General features: G+C 48.3%; 1 protein-coding gene and 2 non-coding genes across 3 annotated transcripts; all 3 read left to right on the top strand.

The window, feature by feature from the left end:
* Positions 1-4,118: 4,118 nt before the first annotated feature.
* TRNAL-CAG (transfer RNA leucine (anticodon CAG)) lies at positions 4,119-4,202 on the top strand. Its single transcript has one exon. It is a non-coding gene; the product is annotated as a tRNA-Leu (tRNA).
* A 75-nt stretch (positions 4,203-4,277) lies between these two features.
* TRNAL-CAG (transfer RNA leucine (anticodon CAG)) lies at positions 4,278-4,361 on the top strand. Its single transcript has one exon. It is a non-coding gene; the product is annotated as a tRNA-Leu (tRNA).
* A 7,109-nt stretch (positions 4,362-11,470) lies between these two features.
* Positions 11,471-12,722, top strand: LOC149362922 (uncharacterized). Its single transcript, XM_089568396.1, has one exon. It carries the CDS (start codon positions 11,493-11,495, stop codon positions 12,720-12,722), a length of 1,230 nt encoding a protein of 409 aa, XP_089424522.1. The 5' UTR covers positions 11,471-11,492.
* The last annotated feature ends 6,769 nt before the right edge of the window (positions 12,723-19,491 follow it).

A 19,491-nucleotide genomic window follows, 5' to 3' on the forward strand; every position in this document is an offset into this window, starting at 1 on the left:
CATGCCTATGCAAACTAATGGAGCATGTCATCCTCAACAGGCTCCAAAACTATGCGGAGGACATGAACCTCCTACCTGAAACAGTGTTAGAATTCAAGGCCAAACTATCTATAATATATTATAGGGCAACTCCGGCGATTTTTCGATGTGCATCGATTGAAATGAAATTTTAAGTCTGTATTCTTTATGATAGTCTGATGCCTCATGTAAAATTTCGCACCTGAAACCGGCGTAGTTTTTCCACAAGCGAATTTTGAAGACAAGCGCTCCTCGACGCGAGCGGCACCCACTGATCGAGCAACTTCTACAGGCCACCCTGTTCTGTGATGTCACTGGCGGGGCGGCGTGTCAAGCTGGTTGGGCGCGCGCTGGCGCTGGCAGTGCAGGGGAAAACTGAAAATTGGTTTTGAGGAAAGTAAATGACGCAGTAATGGACACCCGAACCGCGACGTAAGGGAGGAGTGAAAGAAGAAAGGAAGAAAGAGGTCCGTAGTGGAGCTCTCCGGAATTATTTCGACCACCTGTGCAATTTCGCGCCATCTCAAACATGCCTGTTGTCATGTGTGCGCCAGAGTGATGGGTCACGGCAACTTCTGTTGTGCTGTGGGGTGCACAAATTCTTGATCTGTGACAACGGGCGGGATCTAGCGTAGGTTCTAGGATCTAGCGTAAGAACCTTCGCGACAAGTTGGTGAGAGCTGTCCGCCGTGTAAACTGGTCTCCGAGGAAGCATTCCCGCTTGTGCTCGGAACATTTCGCGCCAGATTGCTATGAAGACAGCGTGTACTTCAAAGAGAGCTTTGGACTCACTAAGCCTTCGTTCAACGGCCGCTTGAAGGCATATTCTGTGCCGACATTATTCTAGTACAACCGTCTATCGCAGCGGCCAGCTGAACGAAGCGCGGCCGTCAAGAAGAAGCGGTATGTTGGATTGTAGAACTGTAGCTGGCGTGAACTCACTTCCAAAAGCTCGTCGTCGAGATAAGGCTTCGCAGAGAGGACTTTTGGTGATGCATGCCCCTGTAAGGACGTTGTGCACCGCGGCAACGTTCCGGCAGCAGATTCTTTCATCAGGCTGAGTTGGCCGGCACTGGCCACACGAACAGCTGTCGGCGGGAGCATCTCATTAACTCGTTAAAAGTTCTGACGACTCTGTCACAAATGCATGCACGAGAAATGACTAAAGTAATCACTTCTCCACGTTCAGACCGTCTCCGTGCTGCAGGTGATGCGGCCTGTGGTGTGACTCGGCTGGCTCGCGCGGCGATGGATCATACCTGAAAGACGACTCGTCCAGTCCAAAATCGTCGAATGAGTCGTCTTCTAAAGACTCGCTGATCTCGGAAAAGCTGTCCTTCGCGCTTTCAGTCATGTCGACCGCGCGGCTCAGGGTAGTTGTGATATCTTCGGGGACTTCACAGCGTGGTGAACCCGCTCGTGACGTCACAGTCAATACCGCACGAAGGCACCTCCCCGGTTTCGGTTTTGCGGTTTCGGTTTCGAGTTTTGCGTTTTTTTCTGTTTAAAAATTATTTTACAGTTGCTTTTGAAAACCTTGTATCGTACACATTACAGGAGGTTCTTAGGAACACAAAACAGCCATTAACTCAAAATGGCTGAAAAATCGCCGGAGTTGCCCTTTAACAAGGACATAATCGAAGCTGACGAGGGAACAGGACCGAAAGCAATATTGGGTTTAGACCTTATTACAACTTTTGACAACGTCACTCACAAATCCATTTTGACAAACTTGGCAGGAATCAACCCCGGAGAAAGGACGTAGAACTACATACGATCCTTCCTCACTATCAGAAAAGCAGTGATAATGGCCGGAACAATATATATGCCCCAATCACACTAGGAACCAAAGGAACACCACAGGGCTCTGTCCTGTCCCGTTTCCTTTTTAACCTCTTCATCATCAATATTTCCCCCAAACTGGCACAAATACCAGACCTACATCACATGTTCTATGCAGATGACATCACGCTTTGGGTAACGAAAGGATGCGAAGGCTACATAGAAGACACACTCCAAGAAGCAGTTGACATCATTGAGGCATGCGCATGGGAATCCGGCCTCACTTGTTCAGAGCAAAAATCTGAACTCTCCGTGATAAGACATAAACAGAGAGGCAGGAGAACTACAATTCCCCCTTCCCCACCTCCCCGGAAATACACGTCTACGTGAGTCAATGGACGATCCGTCAAAGAGGTGCAAACGATGAGAATACTGGCGTTTTAAATTATTTAAAAACAAATGGAAAGATACTGACACACTCACTAAGCTAAAATGTACGGTAGAAGCGACGGCGCGATTAATCCGCCGCATAGCTAATCGAAGACAAGGGGTGAGGGAAAGAGATTCATGCTGACTAGAGCGGTTCTTTGCGCTAAGCAGGATACTCTATAACACCTCTTATCTCAAATTTGTGAAAGCAGAAAAGGACATATTGGATAGCATGACACGGCAGGCCTACAAAGCCGCCTTAGGACTCCCACTATAAAAAATGCCTCAGGCTCGAATGGCTTGGCGCTGAAGGTGAGGAAGAACAGCGACTTCTGGTCGCTCAGGCGGTCGACATGCTTGGCCTGTAAATTATGGCCGAATAAAGGTCTTGTACTACTACTACTACCAAAAGGCTTATCCTGCCAATCAAACCACTTCCTAAAAACATACGCCCCATACACCACGAGGGTAGAAGACAAGCACGAGCCAAAGCCTTGCATAATAAATACGGACAGTGCGCCGGAACAATTTATGTAGATGGGACAGAATACAAACATACGAATGCCTTTGCAATTGTTGCAGTGAACGAGAATGGTGACCACATCACCTCGGCAACAATCAAAACGAAATCCTCTGAAACAGCAGAAGAGGCAGCTATAGCCCTCGCCCTAGCGCATACCCTAGAGAGCATCACTCTCAGCGACTCCAAAATGGCTATCAATAATTCCACAAAAGGGCGAATTGCGAACACCTCCCTTAGAATCTTTGACGCCACCAAATTTTCACGAAGTTATTCCAAACTGATATGGGTCCCCTCCACTACGGCGTCTCTCATAGCCTTAGTTGCTTCGGGACGTTAAACCCCATAAACCAAACCAAACCATAAGGGTCCCAACCCATTCAGGGAATCCGACGAAGAGGCAGCGCACAATAAAGTCCGAGGTTTCGTCGATTGGGCAGTGGATGAGTCTGGCTCCCTGAATTTCACGAAGGATTCCATGATCACATGTCATATGATCTAACCAATCATTTTAAACCAAAAAGAACTCCCCCCCCCCCCTCTGCCCAAAAGCCTGACTATGGAACAAGAGGTTACGTGGCGTCGTCTATACAGACAAGATCGATTCGCACCCCATCACTCCTCGCGCATTTGCTGCACACGAGCACACTGCCCGTTAAAGCATGGCTAAATCAGCAAGGGATATTTGTACCTTGGATAATTAAGTGATTACTTTACAAACAACCAGGAACGACTGAACACGTACTTATTGATTCTTGCAACCCTATCTTCCATTGGGACATACTGCAATGAACTCTAAAGTAACTTAAGAAAAAACTGCCAATAACACCATACGATATCCAGTTTCTCCCAGTAAAGTGTGATGAAGGCTACTACTGATGCTACTAGAGCCGCGTTTTCATGAATGCGACAGAAGTCGACTCCAGCCCACTTTTCGAGAGAAAGAGCAGGTTTTGAGAAGCAAAGGCTTGACTCGTCCTCTACTCTCTTCCCCAACGTTTTTGCACTTGCCCTCAAAAAGTCGGCTGGAGTCGACTTCTGTCGCATTCATGTAAACGTGACTTAGGACTCCACAGTCTGTGGCAAACCAGAATGGGAGTCCACCATGCAGATGCTAATGTTCAGTCTGCACGAGAAAATTTCATTCTGAATTTGGTCTACATGAGAGAAGTCTATCAAACGTTACCTGACTCCTCTGAGTGGATTAATGTCTTTGCTGAACGCAAAGACATTAATGGTGAGCATGAATAAATTTTAACTTTATTGCACCAACCGAAGTCGGGTTGGTGTGTTTCATCGGTGTATTGATACCCGGTATTGATACCCGGTGTGTATTGTCATGACACTCGTTAATAAAAAAAAGAAAACTGTCAGGATGGCCGAGAGGTCCAAGGCGCTGCGTTCAGGTAGCAGTCCGGTCTTCCGGGCGTGGGTTCGAATCCCACTTCTGACGTCACACTCTTGTTTATGCTCGCAAGACCAAAAAGGAAGGCTTTATTCTGCACCGATCTCAGTGCACCCGTGTTCTGTCAGGATGGCCGAGCGGTCCAAGGCGCTGCGTTCAGGTCGCAGTCCGGTCTTCCGGGCGTGGGTTCGAATCCCACTTCTGACATCTCTTTCTTTTTATGCGCACAAGACTGTAAAGAAAGGTTTTACTCTGCACCGATCTCTGAGCACCCGCGTTCTGTCAGGATGGCCAAGAGGAATTTTGGAGGAACAAGTTACTGTTTGCGAAAGTGGCCGTGAATTTTTTATTCCGTGATTTATTGTGGCGTGTTGTGTGTCTTTATGCGCCTAACAAAGAAACCAACCGCAGAATTTTTTTTGAAAACCTCGAGCAGTATTTGAAAACAGAGCGACATATGTTATATTTATGGGAGACTTCAATTGTGTTTGCAGGCCAGAGGACCGAGCTAAAGTCCGCACTCTAAAGGATCAAAGTGTGCAGGTTCTGGACGAGCTCGTAGAGGAGTACGACTTAATAGATGTTGGCTGCATGTCATCACCCGGCAGTCAGGCACAGTTTACTCATTTCCAGGGTGAAAGCCATGCCAGGCTCGATCGCATATACCTATCGGTGCATCTGGCGCCGCTCTTCGAAAACTACGAAGTCACTCCAGTATCCTTCTCTGACCACTGCATGGTTTCCTTCACCTTAGGATCAAAATTAAAGGAGGTGAGATTTAATTGGGATTTATGGAAATTTAATGCCAAAGTTCTGGACGACAACAGCTTCGTTTGCGTGGTAAATAATTTACTGAAGTCATTGCATGTGTATGGAGCCGAAAGCTGGTTGGAAAGGTGGGAAGGTTTCAAAAATTCCCTAAAAATGAAAGCTATTGAGAGAGCAAGCATACTAAGACGCGAAGAAAAACATAAAGAAAATGAATTGCAAAGCCAGTTGAAACTTTTGCTGAACATAGAATCTGCGCAGCCTGGTTTATGCATGAACCAGATAAAGGAAGTTAAAAGAAAGCTAGAGCAGGCCAATGAAGATAAGTACCGAGGGGCCGTTGTGCGGGCACGCACTGAGCGACTATGGATGGGTGAGGCTCCCACTAAGCGGTCACTGAGCGATGAAAAGAGCTATGCCTCGAAAAACGAAATACAAAAAAATAATGTACAGGAATGAAGAAACCACTGATACAGAGAAGATAAAACGCGCCTTTTTTGAGCAATATCAAGCTTTGTTAGGACAGGAGCAAGTGAAGGACGGCTTTGAACGTGACCATTTGCGATTAATGCCCAAATTAGATGAGAGAGAGAAGGAAAGACTTGAAGCTCCAATCAGTATAACAGAAATAGAGAAAGCAATTGACCAGCTAAATGCCGGGAAGTCCCCTGGTCCCGACGGCCTGGGTGCAGCTTTCTATAAGGCCTTTAAAGATGAACTAAGTCAGGTCCTGCATAGAGTAATCGAAGAAGCCTATGAAACAAAACGATTGCCGCCATCTTTCAAAGCTGCCCACGTTGTATTGATTCCGAAGTATGAGGACTCAGCAAGGCTTCTTTTGGTGGGGTCTTATCGGCCGATAAGCCTCACCAATGTAGATTACAAAATCCTTATGAAAGTTTTAGCGAGGACACAGAGCGTCATTAAAGACCTAGTGGGACCACACCAAACTTGTGGAATACAAGGACGAAGTATTACGACCAATACACAAGTGGCGAGAAGTGTTTTGGAGTGTTGCGATACTTTTGATAGACGAGTTGCGATGATGCAGTTCGACCTAGCAAAAGCTTTTGATCGAGTGTGCCATGAAGTGCTTTTTAATCTCCTAGAATTTGTGAACATAGAAAGTGCTATTACAGAGGGAGTCAAAATGGCTTACTTTGATTGTGCAGTGCGAATTATTATAGATAAGAATCTCACCGAAAGAGTGCCAGTGAAATCGTCTGTGAGGCAGGGCTGTCCATTATCCCCGTTGCTTTTTGCTTTATACCTAGAGCCGTTATGCTTGAGCATGATACAGAACGAAAGGATACGCGGTTTCGCGCTGGAAGCAACGGAGGTAAAAATGCTTGCGTACGCAGATGATGTCGCTATTTTTTGTAGAGACAAAGAAAGCGTTCAAGAAACTGTTAGAGTGGCGGCTGATTTCTGCGCTAAAACGGGGTGCCGTGTTAACTGGGAGAAATCATCTCGATTCTGGCACGGGGAGTGGGATCAAAAGCCTAGGTGTTTGCCAATGTGCGATGGACAGCGCTGCCCTCAAAGTACTTGGGTGTACCACTTGACCAATACAATGACACTGAGGAATACTGGAATAGGGAAATAGAGAATCTCAGAAGGAAAACGCAAGCATGGAACGGCCGGAACCTATCTATGTTCACACGAGCAACTGTTTGCAACCTTTTCGTGGTTGCAAAAGTGTGGTATGTCTTGCAGGTATTGTTCATGTCGCGCGTAACCATACAAAAAATACATCGAATATTTGCTGTTTTCGTGTGGGGAAGCACATGGGAACGTACGAGTCGGACAAATCTGTTTATTTCGGTTCGAAAAAGGGGAGTGGGGCTTGTGCATTTGTTTATCAGACAGATTGTGTCGCGTTTTATTTTTCTGCGAGACCAGAATGATCCCTTTTTGTGTACTTTTGTGCAAGTGCGCCTGCGCAATGCTTTGCCTGAGTTTTTGGTGTCCTGTTCTGATAAAAGAACGACAGCCGTAAGAGGATTTTGGCGCGAAGTTATCACGGCTTTTAACATGCTGAAAGTGCGCTTTTCTTTAGATTATTTAAGTTACGTGTCGAGAAAGAAACTGTATAAAGATTTGTTGGATGTCATGCTGCCTGCACCAGTGTATCGACAGCTTGGTTGCGGAGGCCCAGGGCAAGATGTTCTGAAAAGGGTGAAACGTATGCCAGTAAATCCTAACGTGAAAAGTTTTTTCTTCAAACTCCATCTAACACTCTGCCAGTTAAAACCTGGCTAGAACAAAAGGGCATTTTTGTGCCATGGAAGGTTAACTGTATGCTCTGCAAAAAGCCTGAGACAGTCGAGCATGTGTTTATGGAATGTTGGGATCCGGTATTCCATTGGGACATTCTTCAAAGAACAATAAAGAAAGACCTGCCAATCACGCCGTATGGAATCCGGTTCTTAGCGATAGAAGATGACCGAGATGTTCCTTATGACCTCATCATGCTACTGGGCCTCCACAGCATATGGAAAACTAGGATGTCAGTGAGAAATGCCGATGTGAACATTCGACCTGTCAGAGAAAATTTCATTGAAAGTGTTGTGCGTGTGTGGGAATGTTACCGAGCCCAATCGGAGCTACCCGAATGGCTTGGCGTGCTGGATGAACTTGCAGCCCTCAAGAATTTTTAAACAACCACGTTGACCGTAGTCCGGTTGACGTGTTTTAGCGGTTTGTTTGTGTGTTTGTTTTTTATCGTTGTCAAAACAGGCAATAAAGAAAAAAAAAGTCAGGATGGCCGTGGGCTAGAGGTGCAGGCTTATTTCTCGTGTGTGTCTGGCCGGTGTATTGCGCTTGATTTTCGTCTGAACGGCACTGAGTGGCGCATTGTTACCGTGTACGCGCCGAATATGTGGTTGAGGAAAGGGTTGCCTTTTTCAAAAGCCTCCAAGAACGCCTTTGCACGGAGAGGCGGCTCATTGTATTAGGTGACTTCAATTGTGTTCTTAATGCGCGCGATAAGTCAAGCATCCGGGGGTTTCGAGACAGGAGCACTGAAGTGTTGATGCGAATGATCGAGAACGGAAACCTTGAGGAAGTGGCTGAACTTATTGAGGGTGCGCGGGCAGTGCAGTTCACTCATTTCCAGGGCTCAAGCCATGCACGGCTGGACCGCATTTACGCATCAGTCGACCTTGCACCTGATTGCAACCATTATGAAGTTGTGGGAGTCTCCTTCTCAGACCACTGTTTAGTTGAGTGCTGCCTGGGAAGTGTGAACCGAAGCAAGGCATTTTCGTGGGAAATGTGGAAGCTAAACAACACGCTTCTTCACGACGATATCTACTGCAGAGCAGTAAAGGATGAAATAGAGAAAATAAACCCGCGCAAGAACCTGAAGATTTGGCAACAGTGGGAGCTAAGTAAAGAATCTTTAAAAATCAAAGCAATAGAAAGGGCGACATGTATCTGTTATAAGAAAAAACAAGACGTAGCTGAGCTAACGGCACTGCTTCAAACGCTGATGAAGCAGGAATGCAAGGAGCCTGGGAAATGGATAGAAGATGTCAGGAAAACAAAACAAAAGATAGAGCTTATGGAAGAACGGCGTTATCGCGGAGCACTAGTGAGGGCGAGGGCGGAAGACACAGCTGCTGGCGAAGCGCCATCGAAACGTGCTTTTGGTCTAGAAAAAGCGCGCGCTGAAAGAAATCACATCGATAAAATAGATTGGGGGGGTATCTTATCGGCAGACACTGACCACATCAAAGAAGCCTTTAATGAATACTACCAGAGGCTTTTTTCATCGACTACTGTAGACGCAGTAGCCTTTACGCATCAGTTTCTTGGTGCAATGCCACGGCTTGACGAAGAAAGCAAAAAGAGAATGGAACTAGCAATAACTCACAGCGAGGTAGAGCACGCGATAGATCAGTTAAACCTAGGGAAATCACCAGGACCAGATGGACTCAGTGCGGCATTTTATAAAGAATTTAAGCACGAAATTGCCCCAGTGCTGTGTACAATGTTCAATGAAGCCTATGAAATAAACGTGTTGCCTCCGTCTTCTGGGACCTCCCATACAGTGCTCATACCTAAAACGGATGATATAGAGAAATTACAATTGGTTACAGCGTATCGACCGATAGCACTCACTAATGTGGACTACAAAATTTTTATGAAGGTATTGGCGCGAAGACTGCAGACAGTGATATCGGATATTGTTGGACCCCACCAGACATGTGGAATCAAAGGGCGCTCAATTTTTTCCAATATTCACAAAGCGCGCAGTGTGCTTGAAAGCTGTGACGACATCAGCGGGCGAGTAGCGATGCTTCAGATTGATCTCGAAAAGGCATTTGATTGTGTTTCCCATGAAATTTTGTTTACCGTTTTAGACCATGTGAACGTCGGTTCAGTTATCCGTAAGGGTGTAGCCCTGGCGTATCGAAACTGCACGACAAGACTGATCGTTAACAAGAGTCTGGGGGACCCCATTAGCGTGCAGCGTTCGGTGCGTCAGGGCTGCCCCCTCAGCCCTCTCTTGTTTTGTATTTACATCGAAACGCTGTGCATGAAAATCATAGAAAACAATAGTATTTATGGCTTTAGGTTACAAGCAGCTGAAGTTAAGCTGCTGGCCTATGCAGATGACGTTGCAGTATTTACGGTTGATCAGGGGAGCATAAGTGAAGCTGTCGGGTGTGTACGCGCGTTCAGCGAAGTCACAGGTAGCGGGGTTAACTGGTCCAAGTGCCTTGGGCTCTGGCATGGATGGTGGCCATCCCACCCGGACCATTTCGCCAACGTACCGTGGCCGACGACCCCGGGCAAGTATTTGGGCGTTCCGCTCGATGCTTATCGCGATAGCGAGGACTATTGGAAAGAGCAAACTAAAGACGCACGTGACCGAGCTGGGAAATGGAAAGGCACCAGCCTTTCAATTTTCGCCAGAGCTACAGTCTGCAATCTTTCTTTTATTAGCAAACTCTGGTATGTGATGCAGGTTTTGCATTGCTCGCGTGTGAACGTTCAGAAGCTACACAGGATTTTTGCAGTTTTCATATGGGCGTCCGAATGGGAACGTTGTAGCAGAACGAACCTGTTCCGGCGGGTAAAAGACGGGGGGTAGGGCACCTCTTTTTAAGGCAGTTGGTGAACCGTTTTTTGTTTTTTCGCGACGTCACAGACCCGTTCTTGCGCACCGTGTGCCAAGTGAAGCTGCGGCGATTGCTGCCGGAGTTTGTGGTATCCACAGAAGAGCTCTCTGGTGGAACTTTTGGTTACTACAAAGAGATTGTAGCAAGCGTTCGGTTTCTTTCGGCACGTTTTTCCACCGATTATTTGTGGAAAAGTAAAAGGAAAAAGTTGTACAATGATCTTTGTGATATCGTTTTCCCAGAGCCCATGTACAGGGCCTTGTACAGTGGAGGCCCGGGAGATGATTTTTCAAAAAGGGTGAAGAAAATGCAGGTGCCACCAGGAGTAAAGACTTTCTTTTTTAAGTTACGCACCGGGACGTTACCAGTTAAAAAGTTTCTAGAGGGAAAGGATTTATTTTTACCGTGGGGATCGAACTACTTAATTTGTAAACAGCCTGAAACAATAGACCATGTTTTTTTGCATTGCTGGGAAGGGGTTTATTTTTGGGACGTGTTACAAAGGACCATAAAGAAAGAGCTACCACTTGACGCGCACGGAATTCGCTATTTAAGCACTGATAATGAGGAGGGGGCACCTTTTGATCTCATAATGCTCTTGGGCCTCCACTGTATATGGCGCTCCAGAATGGCAGGCTACCATTGTGACAAAGACGCACGACCGGCCCGAATTTGTTTTCGGGAAAGAATGGACTGGTTTCTTGCCATCCAAAAAGCCGCTGCGGAGCCTCCCGAGTGGCTCTCAAGACTAGAGCCGTTGTGTATGTTGCGGGAATTTTAATCTGACGAAGCCAGTCTCGTGCTGGCTGACCACGACAGTGTCGTATGTATAAAGCGTTGTGTGTATTTTTGTTGTGCAATGTCATGAGCCAAAGCCAGGCAATAAAGAAAACAAAAATGTCAGGAAATTAAACAACCAGAAACAATAGACCACGTTTTTTTGCACTGTTGGGAGGGGGTATACTTTTGGGACATTTTGCAACGGACTTTAAAAAAGGAATTTCCGCTCGACGCTCATGGTATTCGGTACTTGCCTGTAGTGAGTGAGGATGGGACACCATTCGACCTCATTATGCTAATGGGCCTCCATTGTATTTGGCGCTCCAGAATGGCAGGATATCATTGCGATCCTGATGCACGGCCAGCACGGATCTATTTTCAAGAGTGCATGCATAAGTATATTGAAGTTCAGAAACTTGCTCCTGAAGCTCCCGAGTGGCTCGAAAGAGTCGAGCCTTTGGTGACGCTTAAGGAGTTTTAATATGATGAAGCCACGCACCCCCGGGCGGATAGTGTTGTTCATTATTGCTCATTGCGCTCTGTAAGTGTATTTGTGTACTGTGGTTCTTGCCGAAGTCAGGCAATAAATAAAAAAAAAAATGTCAGGATGGCCGAGCGGGGATTCCACTTCCGGCCGCGATAGCGAACGGACGCGTGTGAAATGGGCTCCGTTGGAGCGGTATCAGCGGCCGTGTCCGGCCGCGGTAACAGGTTTTCTTCTGCATCGGATGATGAGTATCGTGTTGTTTTGCCTAGTCTGCCTTCAGGGCGTTTGGTTTTGAATACCGTTTTTATGCATGCGGACGTGAGAGCACGGCCCTACCGAGTAGAAGACTTCAGGGATACGCTGGTGAATTTGAATCTGCTCCCCGAGGTTACGGCCTTGGGGGCGTATCAAATGAATCACGTGTGGGCAGTTACCTTCAAGTGTGACGCAGGTGTGCAAAGACTGCTCGCCAACAACGAAGTGCAAGTGAAGAACCATCGCTGCGTTCTCATCGACCCGTCTCACCAGGACCTACGGTTGAAACTGCACTGGCTGCTGCCCACCGTCCCCGACGACGACGTGCGGGCGGCTTTGCTAGTGTACGGGAAAGCGACAGATGTGGTCAAGGAGCGTTGGAGGGTGAATGGTGTGTCTGACAAGAGCTCGACGACCCGGACAGTGACTTTGAAGCTCAAGGCCGGTGTGAAGCCGGAAGATATACCGCATCAGCTTAGGATTGCTGGTGAGCTGGCCCTTGTCGTGGTGCCGGGCAGGGCACCCCTCTGCTTGCGATGCCAGAGCACAGGCCACATACGTCGGGACTGCAAGGTACCGCGCTGTGTGCTATGTCGTCGCTTTGGCCACGACGAGACCGAGTGCGTGCGTACCTACGCCAGCGTCGCAGGGCCCGCGAGGAGTGACGATAACTCGGAGCTCCTAATGGATGAAGCTGATGCTGAAGCAGCAGCCAAGGCGGAGTCGGAAGACAAAGCTACGGCTGGAAATGAGCCGGCTGAGCTAGCCTCGGGCGAAACAGTACGCCAAGGCACTCCGAACCTCGAAGAAAATGGCACACCTGAGAGAACAGAAGACCCATCGACGGCGAGGTTGGTTCAGGACGAGAAGATAAACGCGACCTCGATGGGAAGCGCCAGCGAGGGGGAGCAGAACATGGACACATCAAACGAGGGCACCGCCGCCGCGGCGACTAAACGCTCGCACGAAGTCGTCGAGGAAGATGACACATCTTCTGGCCCGCCCGTCAACGGAGAGCCACCGTCAAAAGCAGCTCCCGTGCGTCGGTCGACGTTGCGACCTCGGCCGAACATCCCTCCAGACCGGAGGACGACGACGAGGGCGACGACGCCGCCGCCGACGCAGCCGCCGCCGCCGGCGGCCTCGTAGTTGTAAGTTTTGGGACTGGACGAGCGCTTGTTCTGGCGCTGAGGATGCTTCTTGTCAACGGTAAGCACCATCCTCTTGGTCTCCTTCCATACTACAATGGCGTTGCTAGATAGAGCTTTGCGATTCGCCACAATCAATGTCCGAGGGCTATGTGCGAGGAGGAGGCAACGGCAGTTATATAGGTTGTCAACGGAAAAAGATTTAGATATTATTGCCGTACAAGAGACGAAAATTGAAGGAGATGTTGAGACCGAGAGTATGGTGCTGCCTTTCATGTCACATTACTACGCGTGTGTGAGCCATGCGGTTGGGAGATCCGCAGGCTGTGTTCTTTTTGTGCGCCAACATTTGGGGCTTGAGGTGCAGGCCGTACGGTCGGATATTGCAGGACGTATGGTTCTTTGCGATTTTAGTTTTGGTTCAGTGCTATGGCGGGTGATATGCTTGTATGCTCCTAATGTACTCGAGGAAAGACGACAGATGTTTGAGGGACTCAAAAATTATTGCGATGTCGATCGGAAACTAGTACTGATGGGAGACTTTAATTGTGTTTTAGCGGCGCGAGATAAAGCGAACGATACACCATACAGAGACGCCAGCACGGCAGAACTTCGAAGCTTAATCGATGAATTTGGGCTCGAAGACGTAGCGGAATGCTTGGAAGACGACCACTGCGTTCGCTTTACGCATTTCCAAGGAGCCAGTCACGCCCGGCTTGATAGAATGTACGTTTCGGCCGAATTGACAGCGCTTTGCCGAGAGTACCATGTGCAGTCTGTGTCATTCAGCGACCACCGTCTTGTCTGGTTTGATATTAAGAACAAGAAAGAAAATAAAAATAAATTCACATGGGAGTTATGGAAGTTTAACGCGAAGATTTTAGATGACGACGTTTTCAAGGAACAAGTGTCAAGTATGCTTGAAGAAATTAAGGATGATACAGCCACAGTGGTTTGCGAGCAATGGGAGACTTTCAAGCAAAAAACTAAAATGAAAGCGTTGGAACGAGCTAGCGCTATAAAGTACGAGAATGATAAGTATGAGACGAACTTACGAAAGAGCCTGCAAATGCTAATAAATCAAGAAAACTCAGCTCCAGGCACGTTCAAGGCTGACATCTGTTCGCTCAAACATAAGCTCGAACAGTTTGATATCGACCGATACCGCGGTGCGCTTGTACGAGCCAGAGCCGATAAAGAGATAACCGGTGAGGCACCAACTAAAAGAGCACTGGCAAGGGAAAGAAAATGGGCCCGCAAGAATGTGATTTCCGAAGTTGAACAAGACGGCATTATTTTGAACGAACAGAACGACATCGAAAATGCTTTCACCCTGTTTTACAAAGGTCTATTTGCGCTTAGAGCGGTAGACTTTGAAATCTTCAGGACAGAATTCCTGGCTTTAATGCCTAGGATTAATGACAACTCAAAAGAGGTGTTAGAGCGCCCGATTACTGTCGCTGAAATAGAGTTGGCTATCGATGACTTAAAACGAGGGAGGTCACCAGGACCAGATGGATTAGGCGCCGAATTCTACAAGACTTTCAAGAATGAATTAGCCCCTATAATAGCCCACCTTTTAGAAGACGCATATGAACGGAAGCGCCTACCGCCTTCTTTCCTGGCCACGCATACAGTTCTCATCCCCAAAACAGAGGATCCAATCGCTTTAAGGCAAGTAAAGTCCTATCGTCCAATCAGCTTAACGAACGTCGACTACAAGATCTATATGAAAGTACTGGCTAAAAGACTTCAAACGGTTATAAAAGAGATTGTTGGACCACACCAGACTTGCGGTATAAGGGATCGGTCAATATTCACTAACATTCACACGGCGAGATGCGTGCTGGAGTGCTGCGATGCACTAAACATGAACGTCGCAATGCTCCAGCTCGATTTGGAGAAAGCGTTCGATCGTGTACCACATGAAATCTTGTTTACACTTTTGCAACACGTCAACGTGGGAGCAGTTATCACAGAGGGTGTCGCGATGGCTTACAGGGGATGCACAACGCGCCTAGTAATCAACAAATCGGTAGGAGCACCGATCGAGGTGCAACGATCCGTGCGACAGGGTTGCCCCCTCTCACCATTACTTTTTGCCTTATATATCGAACCCTTCTGCCTTAGTATAATAGACACCAGCTACGTAAAAGGCTTTAAATTACAGCTAACCGAAGTGAAACTGTTGGCATACGCGGATGATGTGGCGGTTTTCTGCGTTGACAATGAGAGCATCTTGAAAACGGTGGAAATTGTTAAGCGTTTCTGTGATGCCAGCGGCAGCGCTGTTAACTGGGGCAAGTGCCTTGGATTTTGGCACGGTTCTTGGGCGACGAAACCAGGCACTTTCGCCAACATGCAATGGGCTGATACACCAGCGAGGTACCTAGGTGCTCCTTTAGAGTTTTACCGCGACAGTGAGCCCTACTGGCGGAGCCAAGTTGCAGAAGTGCGTGAAAGAACGGAGAAGGTTAAAGGAGGGGACTTGTCTATGTTTGCGCGCAGCACTGTGTGCAATGTGTTTTTTGTTACCAAACTGTGGTATGTGCTAAGTGTTTTGCACTGCTCACGCGCCAATGTACAAAAGTTGCACCGTGTATTGGCCATCTTTGTGTGGGGGTCGGTATGGGAGAGGACAAGCCGTACCAACCTCTTCCGGAGAGTTAGTCAAGGAGGCCTGGGCTTGTCGCATTTATTCCTGAGGCAAGTGGTCAACCGTTTTTGTTTCCTTCGAGATGTGAAGGACCCGTTTTTGCGTACTGTAGTACAGATCAGATTGAGCAGACTTTTACCGGATTTTGTGGTATCTACCGAGTGTATACCAGGAGGTGTTTTTGGATTCCTGAAGGAGGTTGCGGTTTCCTGTAACTTCCTCAGCGCACGATTTTCCTACCAATATCTTGCAAAAGTAAAACGCATACAGCTATACAAGGACCTTACAGACCTGGTTTTTCCTGTTCCACTGTATCGAACAATGTACAGCGCCCATCCAGGCAGCGATGTTTTAAAGCGTGTGAAGCGAATGTATGTAGCTCCGGGAGCCAAGTCCTTTTTCTTCAGGCTGCACACCGGAACGTTGGAGGTAAAAACTTGGATGGCAGAGAAAGGATTGTATGTTCCATGGGGTGATCATTGCTTTATATGTAGAAAGCCAGAAACTACCGAGCATGTTTTTTTGGACTGCTGGGGAGGAGTGTTCTTTTGGGACATTCTTCAAAGAACATTGAAAAAAGATCTGCCCCTTGACCCCCGTGGGATTCGTTTCCTAGCAGTGGAAAATGAAGAAGGTGTACCGTTTGACGCAGTAATGCTCATGGGATTGCACTGTATTTGGAAGGCCTGCATGGCGGCCCGACATGCTGACATCGATGCAAGGCCGGCGCAGGAGTACTTTCGCGAGTCTGTAGGCAGATTCTTGGAAACCTACAAAACTTTGAAACAAGTGCCTGAATGGGTACCGAGAATTGAGCCTCTAGTCCATATGAAACGCTTTTAGCGCCTTACGTCAGCCAAGGTGTGGTTGATGGTTTTAGCCCATACCGACGCCATGTACCATTAAGTGTGTGTATACTTCTCTTGTTTTCTTGTGATGTATGTGTCTAAGCAGGCAATAAAAAAAAAAAAAAAGGATGGCCGAGCGGTCCAAGGCGCTGCGTTCAGGTCGCAGTCCGGTCTTCCGGGCGTGGGTTCGAATCCCACTTCTGACATCACTTTTTTTATGCCTGCAAGACCAAAAAGGAAGGCTTCACTCTGCGCCGATCTCAGTGCCCCAGCGTTCTGTCAGGATGGCCTCATTCTACTTCCGGCCACCGAACGTGACGGACGCAGGATCATGAGCTCCAGCGGAGCGGCGATAGCGGCCCTTTCCAGCCGTGGAAACAGGCTCGAGGACAACGAAGATAGCGACTATCAGATTATTCTGCCAACTTTGCCCACCGGACGCGTTGTTTTTAACACGCTTTTTTTGCACGGCGATGTGCGGGTTAGGCCATACAGGGTCGAGGATTTCCGCGACGCCCTTGCCAACGTTGGTGCGCTCCCCGACGTTTTGGCGTTGGGGGCGTATCAGATCAACCATGTGTGGGCTGTCACCTTAACCAGCACAGAAGCAACAAAGAAGCTTGTGGCGTTCAAGGAACTGGAAGTTAAAGGTCGCCGCTGCCTCATCATCGATCCTGAAGACCAACAAGTGAAGCTGCGACTCCACTGGATGTTGCACGGCGTTGCAGATGATGACATCCGGACGGCCTTTGCGGCTTTTGGGAACGTGACCGAAGTGACCCGGGAGAGGTGGCGTGTTCAAGGCGTCAAGGAGAAGGGGTCCACCACGAGGACGGTGCTCCTGAAATTGAAGCCGGGCATCAAGGTAGATGACTTACCGCACCAGCTGCGAGTCGCCGAGGAATTAGCCCTTGTCGTTGTGCCTGGGCGGGCGATGCAGTGCTTACGCTGTCGAGGCACGGGACACGTCCGCCGCGAATGTAAGGTGCCCCGATGTTCAAAATGTAGGCGCTACGGACATGAGGAGGCTGACTGTGTGCTCACGTACGCTTCGGCCGCGGGACCTGGAACGAGGGAGCGGTCGGCGGAGCTCACTATGGACGTAGTCGAGGCAGAGGAGGCGGCAAAGGGAACGGGAGAAGAGCGTACGCAGGCACGGGAGACAGACTCGTCGGGAGACTCCGCTCGAGACATCAAAGCTGCCAGCGATGCGGAGAGGAGTGACGCTACACCTGACCTCCCTAGGTCAGACGAAGAGACGTCACCTCAGCCGGCAGACGACATGGAACAGGATAACGGTGAGGAGCCCCCGGACACCAGCGGTACTCGTTCGCCAAGCGTCACAGCCCCAGCCAAGCGACCCCACACACAGACCGTTCTCGAAGGTGACAAGGCAACAGTCCCCGGTGTCGACGAGTCGCCAGCAAAAACAGTCCAACCCCGGCGGTCCACACTACGTCCGCGGCCAAACCTTTCTTCGGAGAGGCGTGCTGCAGACAAAGCGCCCCCGCTGCCAGTTCAGCCGCTCGCACCAGACGGAGGCGGTTCCAACGACGGCGTCTAGCCGCGCGCTAGAGGAGGAAGGTAAGCACCACGCTTTCGGTCTATTCACCCTTTATGGAAATGGCGCCTGAAACCCCTTTGAGTGTAGCCACGTTAAATGTCAGGGGACTGGCAGCCAAAAAGAAGCAGAGCCAAGTACACCGCCTGCTAAGTGACCATGATATCGACGTGCTTGCCGTACAAGAAACAAAGGTTGATGGGGAGGAAGAGACCGGAAGCATGGTGCAACGTTTCACGGCTAGATTTTACGCCATTGTGAGCCACGCGGTAGGGACATCGGCTGGGTGTGTATTGTTTGTCAAAAAGCTGCCCGGACTGATTGTACAGGCTCACTACTCATGTCTGTCAGGACGGTGTGTTGTAGCCGATTTTGCATAATCCAATGCTGAGTGGCGCATTATTTGTGTGTATGCCCCTAACATTGTTGAGGAAAGAGCAGTGTTTTTCGAGAATGTTATGCAGCAGTTAAGTACGGAGAGGCAGGTTCTAATGCTGGGCGATTTCAACTGTGTACTGAATGCTCGGGACAAAACCAGCACACGCGGCTTCAGAGACAAGAGTGCTGATGTGTTGTGCCAGTTAACAAGCGAGTGGAATATGGAAGATGTGGCTGAGTACCTGGGGGGAGCGCGTGCCGTACAGTACACGCACTTCCAAGGTTCGAGCCACGCGCGCCTTGACAGAATTTACGTGTCGCTGGATTTGATTCCCGTATGCAATGAATACCAAGTTGTGCCCATGACATTCACGGATCACTGCTTAGTGAAATGTGTATTCGGCACCAGAAAACGAAGGAATGCATTTAGCTGGGAGCTATGGAAATTTAACAACAAATTGCTCAGTGATGAAGCCTTTAGACGGGTTGTACTGAATGAACTCATTAAAGTAAGGCCGGGCACATTGTACGAAATCTGGAAGCAATGGGAGATGTGCAAAGAACAGATTAAAATAAAGGCCATTGATAGGTCCAGTTGCCTGCGGTATCAGGAGAAAATTAAAGAAACCCAGCTAAAGGCTTTGCTGGAAAAACTACATGAGCAAGAATGTAAGGCACCCGGCAAATGGATAGAAGATATTAGGAAAATAAAAGAACAGCTTGCGTTGATGGAAGAAGACAGATACCAAGGAGCGTTAGTAAGGGCAAGGGCGGAAAGCTGGAACATGGGCGAGACGCCCTCGAAAAGAGCACTGGCATTGGAAAAGGCTCATGCAGAGAAAAATCATATTGATAAGATTGCATGGGGCGGCATGCTATCGTCAGATGACGATCATATCAGACAAGGCTTCTTCCAATATTATCAGCAGCTTTTTAACAAACAGGAGGTCGACGTAAACTTGTTCAAAGAAAAGTTTCTTATGGCTATGCCACGACTAGACGAGGACACGAAGAAAAGATTAGAGATGCCAATCACAGAACTCGAGGTCGAAAAAGCAATCGATAGTTTAAATATGGGAAAGTCGCCTGGGCCAGACGGCTTAAGTGCAGCTTTCTATAAGGGGTTTAAGAACGAAATAGCGCCAATATTGACTGCGTTGTTCCAAGAAGCCTACGAAATAAACAGATTGCCGCTGTCATACGGGTTATCTCACACTATTCTAATTCCCAAGACAAATAACGAGGAAAAGCTCCAGCAGGTCACAGCTTACAGGCCAATTTCCTTGACTAATGTCGATTATAAAATATTAATGAAAGTGCTAGCAAG

Source organism: Amblyomma mixtum, chromosome 2 (genome assembly GCF_055824585.1).
Source record: "Amblyomma mixtum isolate Tamu chromosome 2, ASM5582458v1, whole genome shotgun sequence".
In the NCBI taxonomy this organism is placed as follows: domain Eukaryota; kingdom Metazoa; phylum Arthropoda; class Arachnida; order Ixodida; family Ixodidae; genus Amblyomma; species Amblyomma mixtum.